This window comes from Phragmites australis, chromosome 1 (assembly GCF_958298935.1).
Source record: "Phragmites australis chromosome 1, lpPhrAust1.1, whole genome shotgun sequence".
Classification (NCBI taxonomy): Eukaryota; Viridiplantae; Streptophyta; class Magnoliopsida; order Poales; family Poaceae; genus Phragmites; species Phragmites australis.
In genome coordinates this window covers 41516975-41526881 of record NC_084921.1, presented here as the reverse complement: position 1 = coordinate 41526881, position 9907 = coordinate 41516975, and the positions used below count along the sequence as shown (strand labels likewise).

General features: G+C 46.7%; 1 protein-coding gene across 2 annotated transcripts; it reads right to left on the bottom strand.

The window, feature by feature from the left end:
* Positions 1-820: 820 nt before the first annotated feature.
* LOC133919645 (ultraviolet-B receptor UVR8-like) lies at positions 821-5252 on the bottom strand. 2 transcript variants are annotated; one of them, XM_062364103.1, is made up of 5 exons: positions 4956-5252; positions 4685-4858; positions 2734-2769; positions 2500-2627; positions 821-2389 (listed from the first exon to the last, which is right to left on the bottom strand). In XM_062364103.1, the coding sequence occupies exons 1-5, from the start codon at positions 5011-5013 to the stop codon at positions 1091-1093; spliced, it is 1695 nt and encodes a 564-aa protein (XP_062220087.1). In that variant the 5' UTR covers positions 5014-5252; the 3' UTR covers positions 821-1090. The 2 variants fall into 2 exon arrangements, with proteins under 2 accessions (XP_062220087.1, XP_062220094.1); XM_062364110.1 differs by lacking the exon at positions 4956-5252 and having other exon boundaries at positions 2500-2619; positions 4685-4819.
* Between the last annotated feature and the right edge of the window lie 4655 nt (positions 5253-9907).

Sequence of the window (9907 nt, the reverse complement as noted above, 5' to 3'; positions counted from 1 at the left end):
TTGATTGATTTGAGAAAAAAATATGAACCAATATTTAATTAAATTTTTCTTAAAAATTCTACTTTTATAACTTTAGCAATTTTTAATGCCTCGGATAAATTCCAAAAAACCTAAAAAATCATTAATATTTTTCTCATATGATGAACTATAAATATGAATAGATTATCCTATCCACTTTAATTTCACCAACCAAACAAAAAACTAGCTTATTATATCCATCCTAACCAAACAAAAACTAGCTCATCTCATCCAGAAAAGCATAGATAATTATCCCATCTAACCTCGCCCTCCAACCAAACGCACCCAAATGTGCCGTTTGGTTCAACTGTTGAGTCAGCCTTTTCTTTTTTTGGAGCCAGAAAATCTGGCCGAAAATGCTGGAAACCGAAGCATAAGAAGCCCAACTTCTCTAGATCACAAAATAGACGAAAAGGAAGAAGTAATCGTATGTGATTTCAATAGTAGGAATTGCAACTCAGGCCAATCACTTCAAAAACTGAGCTCTAGAGCTAGAAAACTCGAGCCGGATTTTTGCCAACCAAATAAGGCCTTGCTAAAAGCTTATTTGGGCGAGTTCTGGCTCCAATTTGGCTCAATAATCAAACATACAAGGAAAAGCCATTTCTCTACAGGATAACAATTCACGTTGTACGCTAACCGCATGGAATGCATGACTTATATCTCAACCAGCTCTCCTGAATATAAAACAAAAAAATGCAGTACATTGATAGTTGCAACTGTTATTTCCTTATGGCTTTTAAACTAGATATTAATATAAGCTTGCTCATCTTTGACATTCCATAGAGAAATCATTTCCACATGATACAATTTATCTAGTATGCATTTATCATATAAAGAACATCATAAACAGCATGCACGTTTACATGTCAGTAATGCCGCCCGCATCAAATGGTCGACCAGGTGATCATCATGATGTCAGTATAGTTTGACTGCCTCGCTATATTTTTTGAAGAAACAGATAGAACGACAATAGGACGGCATAAAGAGGGCTTATTCAATTTTGATGCACCAAATATTGTCATACTGTACAATGGAACTTGCTGTTTAGTAACAATTATAATCATCCAGTTCACTGACCTTGAGGGGTTTGCCTCCCTGCAGAGAGTGAAATAATGCATTGTTGGACCATCTCTTGGACTCTTCTCTTCAGAAGCTTATCTTTCACACCAGAAAGCATGCTGCGGTAAAAGATCTCCAAACGATTGAGTTCATCAGTGTCTGCTGCATCCAAGATGTTCTCAAATTCCTTTCTGATATCAAAGACCGGAGATTCCTGAAGTGAGCACGGTAGCGTCCGTTCGTCTAGCGGCTTACGGAAGATTGAGATGTGAAGTATGTTGGCATATCTCTCCATGAGCGTCAGTTTTGACCTGAGGAACTGTAACTCCGCTGAGGCAGCAGATAGCTTCTGCTCCAACTCAGTGCTAGTGCGGTCATTCACTCTTGACGTCGATGCCTCCGCTAGGTCCTCATGAATATCTTGGAAGTTCTCGTAAAGTGGAGGCCACGTCACAACGCATGGTATGTAACTGTCAGTAGTCTGGCCTCTCCCAAGCACACCACTGCGGCCTCTGCCCCATGCCCACATCCTGTACCCATCACCAGCAACAAGAACAGTGTGGGCAGCTCCACAGGTGACCTGCACTGGACCAAGAAATTTGAACCCATTTGTCTCAGGATATTGAACTCTTATTGGATATAGAGCATCCCCAGCATCAACTCCTGAAAATCTAGCATCTGGGCACAGTCCAAGACCTCTCTCCATTCCCCAGCACCACACCTCTCCATCGGAGGATACGACAGTTGTGTGGAACAATCCACAATCAAGAGAAATAAGGAAGGATCCGGTTGGTAAGCCATCAACAGGTTGTGGTGAGCAAATGGTAGTTGTGGTTCCATGGCCAAGCTGCCCATTATCACCAAGGCCAAATGTCCAGCACCGAGATTCTAGATCCTCATCAAAAGACTTCTTATTGGTGAGCACAGTAGTGTGCCAAGCTCCGCATGCAATTTCATACACCTCCCAAGAAGATCCTTCACTAAATGCTGAGATAAGCACAGGACGAGATCTACTTTCCTTGTCACCTAGACCCAACTGGCCGTGGTTGTTATTTCCCCAAGCGTAACAAACAAGGTCACCTCCAGTATAGGTCTCTCCAGCACTAACTGCAGCTACTACATGCTCATTACCACAGGCAACCTTAACTACGGAGTGTCCATGGAAATCCCACACAGGTAGTGGAACAGAGCTACTTGCAATACAGAACTCTCCAGCATCAGTCTGTTGTGGGCAATTTCCCCACATCCACAGGGCTCCCAAACTGTCTATGGCAAAAGACATCATGCCACCAGCTTTGACAGAAGACAACTGTAACAAAACATACATGAAGATTCGAAAAATTGAAAGCCAAACTTTGTCACGGACCACTATAAACGCTTACGGTTTGATCATTGTTGAAAACGATGAAATTCTCATACCTTCAAAGAAGTCCGGGCGCTGGTGCTCTGTGCTTCATCCTCCAGTGCTTCAGGAGAACCCAGATCCTGAAAACGCTCAACCAAACATGGAAAAAGGGAATTATCTTCCCCATAGCCAAGCTGACCATCCGTTAAATAGTCAAGGTAGTGACATACCCAGCAATGACAAGAATATAAGTTGAGTGATTTGCATCTAGCAACATTCAAAAAGAAGTCAAGCAGAATGAAGGATACAGATATTGTAGCCCCATGACCAGAGTGAACCGTCATCTGCCATATTGAATATTATTCAGTAATCAGTATCAGCCATTGCATATGTACCTTGATTGGTTGTGTTTAATTGTTTTTCGCAAAAAAAATGCAGCAACAAACATTCTGCACTTAAGGGAATTAAACCTCTAGATAGGCATAACAAATGCAAAACATAAGTTCTATGCAAAAAATGCTCTTACAAAGAGTTATATGCATACAAAAAACCTAGATAAACTATGGATATTCTGTGCAGTGACCATTGCAACATCATCAATTCAGCCAACAATGCCCAGCTAGGTCAGACCATATCAGAATTCGCACAAAGCAGGTGCAGAAAAATTCAGGGCAAAGAATATTGAATGGCCTGTGCACATTATGCAGGAGCAACCAAGCACTCATATCATCTTATGCAAGGACGTACGGCCTGGGACAGGTCGTCCTGGGGATCACTTAACTTACAAATTGTAGCCCCGGAAAATCAAAGTGCCAGTCGCAAGCTCGCGCTTGGGCCACAGTAACAAAAATGAAAAAACCTCCAATTCTTGGCCGGAGTGATTCGTCTATTCCACTACTGTCCACAAACCGCGGAGGCGTCAGAATTCAAAAATTATGTACCTACTCTACTAAGAGCATCTCCAACCGACTTTCCAACCGGCTCCCTGTAGCCAAATACGGCGGTTCCGTGAAAAAACCGGCTCCAGCCGACTTGGTATGAGGATCACCAAAAGTTGGGGCTCGCTATCGCCTCCCCCTTGCTCACCACATCCAGGGAGGAGGATAGCGCTCGCCATCGACAACTACCGGCCCCCCTCTCTTGTGAGATCTCCCTCGCGAGCTCATCCCCAGCCGCCCCGCCGCCGTTTCCCCTTCCGCGAGCTCGCCTAGTACCCCAAATCTTTCGTCCTCACTGTGTGGCGGCTCTGCTCCAGTGATGACGACGACCCTCCTGGCCACATCCCTCTCCAGCGGAAGGTGCGCTCAGTTGCTCGGCCACATGTGCACGGCCCTCAGCGGCTCGTGCACCCAACGGAAGCTCTCAGCCGCGCGTTTGCCTAAGCGCTTGGATCTGGGTGTCGCCGCGTGAATGTGTGGTCGTCGGCCACCACGGCTCCACGTTGTGTGAGCATTGGCTCACCCCGGCGACACCTCCCCTGCCCCTAGTTCCCTTTCCAGCTTGTTGCTTTGTCTCCTTGCGGTTCTCTTAGTTAAAGTTGCAGCATACAAAAGTAATCATGTAGGTTTGGTTCAACTTACTGTCTTGTGCATGTTGGAACCTAGTGTGCATATGGATCGTGATTTCAGAACGAAATTTACAGAGATTGATTTATTATCTGCTGGAAAGAAAGATTAGCTGAGCTATTTACTGTAAATTTTGGTTCTTCACTGTAGCACTATAATATTATGTGATGATTTGCAATTGTTTGCACCAACAATTAAAGATGAGTGAAATTTATAAAGTGAGATTTAGAGAGTCGGTTAGAGCGCATAGAGAAATAAAGAAGGAATCGTTTGAAGAGGTTTCTTATATGGAGATATAGGGAGCGAGATTTAAAAAGTTTGTTGGATATGCTCTGAGTGTAAAGGCATGTTTGTTTGGACTTTAAAAAATTATACTTTTGACTTATCTGAAAAGCTACTTTTGAAAATAGGATGTTAACTTCTACAATAAATTTTTAGGTTCTTAGCACATAACTTCTCAGAAAAACGTCTCTCAACGAGTTTCTCAGTTTTAGTTCATTTTCTTCGGAAACGGACTTCTGACTTCTCTAGAAAACACTTCTCCGAAATCCCGTTTGTTCTGCCTTCTGATAGAAGCCGAAGCAGAAACAAACAGGATCTATCTACGTTTACCTGCTTCGCCGTACACACTGCCCAACTTCTAGGTTTTAAAGCTACGATAAGTCGATAATTAATGAGGCAACACAGCACGAACCGTCCAGCGCAAGGCTGTGGTAGGCTCCGGCGGCGACGGCGACGAACCTGGGCCGCGGCCTCCCTCCGGCCGCGACCGCGGGGGCCACCGCGGCGGGGACGAGCTCGTCGTCCTCGCGGCCGGTCCCGAGGCGGCCGAACGGGCCCCTGCCCCAGGAGTACACCTCCCCGTCACCTGCAATTAAAGGTCACGGAACCTCTCATCAGATCCCGAAACCAGGCGGGTGCCGGGAGGAAATTCGCGCGAGCAAGCGGGGGTCCTCAGTCCTAACCCGTCAGGGCGAGCGTGTGGGCCTCGCCCGCGGCGACGGCGACCACCTTGGGCGGCATCTGCGGGCGGCGGTGGGAGGAGAGTGGACGACACGGTAGATGAGGGGGAGGGGGATGCGAGCATCACAAGCGGAGGCATTACCTCGAGCGGGGGGTGGAGTTAAAGGTTCCGGCGGCTGTAGAAGTAGAAGCAGAGGTGATAAGGACTCGAGTGAGCCGGATGGACACAAACACGGCAACGGCAAGTCTCCGCTCACCATCTCCTCGCCGATATTGAGGGTGACTGGTTGCCGCATGACCCTAGCCTAGTTTGCATCGGCGAGCCAGGCTCACGTAAGTGAGTCCAAGTTATTTGGTTGTCTATCTATATCGTTTGGTTTAGTAGGGAAGTTATTTAATTGCCCTTATAAGTATGTAATTTTTCCAATTTAACATACATGGAGTAAGAAAAATGGGTGTAGGCTGCTCCCACCTCGCACTGTGTGAGCCTGATTGGTTAGAAATGTTATATTTCTGCGTTTCCAAGAGTTGAGTCGAAGAGCGCTTTTTGCATCTGTGGAGTCAAGCCTACAAGCAACCGATCATCAAGAACTTGTATTCTGTGGGTTTGGTTGAGACATATATACCCAACCAATCATCGTGTGAGCTTGGTTGGGACATATGCACTCAACCAATCGTGCCCATTATGAGCTGAGGCCGAGACTCTAGCTTGAGAACATGCCGATTTTTTTGGGTCATCGGTGTTATCGTCACCTCACCTTTTCTCCGTGACTGGGTTTGTGCGTGTCGCGTGATGCATTGCTGGAAAGGAAAATTTCATTAGACGGATGCTTTATTAGGATCATTCGTTTGCATCGAGATTCGTGTTATAAGATGTAGATGAAATATTATAAAGTAAATAAGATAATCAACTGATATATAATATCATGTGGGAAGAATAAATAACTGAGATAACTTATATCTCCACAGACACCCCTGGTCGTGTTGCATTTTCCCTCGCTAGGACGGCCATAGCTGATAGCATGCGGAAACATGCGATAAAAAGTGGTTGGAAGCTGGAAGGAGCAGAAGGAGGTGTCTCGAAATGTGATGATTGGGACAGTGGAATGTTCGAATTCAAACGGAACTTAACTAAATCTACAGACCGCAACGCCGCACATCAACATCTAAGACGATTATAGTTTGTACAAGCAGCATAGAACAATACATCGCCTAGAACATTTTTGGGTTCACTCGTCTCACAGGCTTGACAACCAGATAACATCGATCACGGCAGACGTCGCGAGGAAAACGCAGCTGAGAAAGGCGCACGCGATGGAGACCGCCGAGAAGTCGCAGAAACGTCGCAGCTGCTTGCAGAAGTTGGGAAGGGCCGTGTGCCGGATGCCAGTGCGGTTCAAATTGGACACCGCTGCTGCTGCTGACCCTGCGCTCATCATTGCAAGTGAAAACACCTATCATGTTGGCAATGGGTAGCTGTTATTCTTGTATGCCATGGAGATGCTGAGCATTCATAGAGCTCCAAATGCTTAGACTGTTTTTGTTGATCTAAAGAAAGCTATCGCCTTGTAATGATACAACTAACGATATTAGATTATACTAAAGGATAGGATGAGCCGGTGAAGAACGTTTTGGAAACAAACATAAAGCTAAGGACAAACATCATAAACAAAGCTCAAGTCAAGTCCTAGTCTCCTAGATTCTGATATGGATACTGGGTTACATGATTCAGATATCCGCAAGCACTTTAATGTCATTTGCCAAAAGAAATAGTTGTAATATACTATCAATGCTCAAGATAAGGTGCATCAGTCTGTCCAGCAAGAATTATCTATTGCCGGGTCACACACAGTACACAATTTAAGGCTTTTTAGTAACAAGAAATGGAAGCATAAATTCCTGCATAACAATTTGGTTGTCACCATTGCGTGCTATATTTTCTGAAAAGCTTCACCTAGTGAATCTTGTAAATTATTCTTCAACTTATAAATAATACGGAAAGAGTACTGAGGTGTTAACAACAGCATGAGAAAATAACATGAATGAGTCAGCTCTATTTGTTCATAAAAACTCACTACCAGAGAAACATGAAGTGTTCTCAAGAAAAAAAGTGTAAGTGATGCAACTAAAACGAGGTGTTGTTACTTGCTACGAAGTTTGGTAATAGTTGCAGACATGCAAAACCATTAAACAAGTGTCAAAGCTATTCTTCTGCATAGCTGTGGTGCCACTGGATCCAGCACAGTCTTGCTCCCCGCCGGTGGCATCTGGATGCCAACTTCCGAGCCATTTCGGCCATTTCGAGCCCACTCTGGTTGTGGTTTTGTGTTACTAGTAGACAGCATGTCGAGGCAACAGAAAGGGAAGTTGGAATCTGGTGAGGTTAAAAGATGTATGGCTGATGACCCATGCTATACGCACCCGTGAGTGCTTTCTGCACTTGTTTTGACAGCATTGGGAGACCAGACCATGCTGACAAAAACAGCACAGTTTTCGAGTACTAGCAAAGGGATTTAGCATATTGCTGCAGTAATCGCCAAGTGTCATTTGGAAGAATGCGCAAAGAAGACTTCTGCTAATACGACTACAATTAAAACAAAAACCAATCATGTGAGAATCTTGTCTATAGTTACTAGTGTATTGTACCAAATGCAATGACACTGACAATACGAAAGTAAGCGATATCAAGGCTGAGATTTTGAAGTCACATACCGTTACTTCTCTGGGATCCCGTACTAATACCGACCTTACGACTAATCTCAAGTATGGTTTTTCTTTTTGAAGCCAGTTCGAGTATGGTTCTTCAAAGCAGTTTCAGACCATTAAACTCAGCAGGTGTAAACATTATTCAAGGTGGATCTTTTATTAAGATTTAGCATCTCTCATACAGTCATGCTCAGTATGCACACAGGTACTAGAATTTGATGGGAACTTGTCTCTAGCATTGGACAAAAATATCGGATTGTAACCTAACTCGAGCAGATCAAGTGCTAGGAAAATATTGAAGTCTAACAATGGCATAGCACTGGCACCAAACCTTTGTCACACTAGCAGACAAATGCAGTTCAATTAACTACTCTATACTCAACTGTCTCTCCACCTAAAAGGAACATTCAAAGGAATGGATCGATGAATCTTAACATACTGCAATCTTATGAAGGTCATATTCTGCTTGATTAGACAGTGCCAGTTTTTATGTTCCATCCCAAATATGGTTGGCACCAGGCCACAATAGACACGGACATGACCAGAAGACAAACAAAAGGAATTTGGTTCTTTCTAGAAAACAATATTGATCTATGATGTATTGCAAAAGAATCCAAAAAAATGAGCTACAGACTGCAGCCAGGAGACTTCGGGAGTGTTTGGAACCTTCGCTGGGTTTTGCCTCGCCTCGCCTGTGCGAGCAAGCCTGGCCTTGCCAGCGCTGGCAAGCCAGATTGGCTCTCCTGCGGAAGCAAGCAAAAAGCTTGCCAACACAAACCCCGAGGCAAGCTCACCAGGGAACCAAACGAGCGGAAGCTTGCCCAGCCGGGCAAAGCAAGTATGGGCAAGGTTTCCAAACACGCCCTTCGTGCTCCGACATGATCTTCCTCACCCTCTCTACCTCATCCCACATCCCAACAGCAGCGTATATGTTCGACAACACCGCATAAACGCCATCACTCCATGGCTCAGCCTCAACTAACCTTTCTGCTGCCCACTCCCCAACACTCACATTCCCGTGCTTCTCGCATGCACCAAGCAGTGTTCCCCATATCACCACATTTGCCTCTATTGGCATCCTTTGCTCCACCAGAGCGCGTGCCTCATCCATCCGGCCAACTCTACTGAGCATATCCACCACACGCCCGTAGTGTTTAACAGTTGGCACTACCTTGATCTCCCCATCTTCCATTTGCTTCAGCAAAGTAATGCCTTTATCAACCAGCCCTCCTTGCGCGCAAGCAGAAAGCACCGTCAACATCGTCACTCTATTCGGTTGTACTACTTCCCTCTGCATGTTATGGAACATGCCTAATGCATCCTGCTCCTCACCATGCGCTGCAAGCGCCGTAATCATAATTGTCCATGAAGACACATCCCTCACGGGCATTCTCTCGAACACCCTTCTTGCGAGGTCAGATCATCCGATTTCATGCCACCCCTCCGCAGCTCATGAAACAACGCCAACGCCTCCTTGGACTCGCCGGCTTGCGAAAGGCCGCTTATGACTGCGTTCCACCAACCGATGCCCCGGTGCGGGTTTTCGTCAAACACCCTGCGGGCGGCGCCCCGGTCGCCACTCTTCGCGCAGCCGCTGATCAGCGCGCTCTCGGTGAAGGGGTGGCGCGCGAGACTGCGCTTGGCGGTGGCCGCGTGGAGCTGCAGTCGCAGGCTGGACCCGGGGGGCTCGGCCTGGGCCGCGGCCTTGAGGGCGAGCGGGAAGGTGTAGCGGTCGGCGTCGGCGCCATGGCTATCATGCATGCGGCGGCTCGGAGCGCGGCGCGGGGCGAGCCGAGACGGAGGTAGGCGCGGGTAAGGGCGTTCCAGTGGAAGGGCAGGAGGAGGAGGCCGCGTGGATCCGCGGCGGGAGGCACCCGTCGGCGCAGGACTCGAGCCGGGCCGCGGCGAGGTTCGCATAGCGGACTAGAGAGGCGGCGAGGTGGGGAGGCGAGAGGGGCTCGGGCTGCGCGGGGTCGCGCGGGCGGGAGGAGACGGGGGCGTCAGCGGCGGGCATACCTCATATCATACCAGTGAGATGCCACCACGAGGAAATTTGAATTCGGGCGGAATAATCTCTACCTAGGCATAACGAGTAACGCCACTCGTTGTCTTTTGCAGTGCACGAAGGTACAGTAGGAATTTCGCAAGAATTTATACAAAACAGTTCAATTCCCTCGAGAAATTAAAAGATGCTACCGTATTCCGAACAGAGCCTGGAACGTACAGTTCATTCGTTGAGAACTCGAGA

Excerpts from the sequence above, each read along its gene's own strand:
- LOC133919645 (XM_062364103.1), bottom strand. The coding sequence starts at position 5,013 with ATGCCGCCCAAGGTGGTCGCCGTCGCCGCGGGCGAGGCCCACACGCTC. Across the intron at positions 2,770-4,684 it reads CCACAGCCTTGCGCTGGACG|ATGACGGTTCACTCTGGTCA; the intron begins GTTCGTGCTGTG and ends TCAATATGGCAG. Across the intron at positions 2,628-2,733 it reads GTCATGGGGCTACAATATCT|ATGGTCAGCTTGGCTATGGG; the intron begins GTATCCTTCATT and ends ACTATTTAACGG.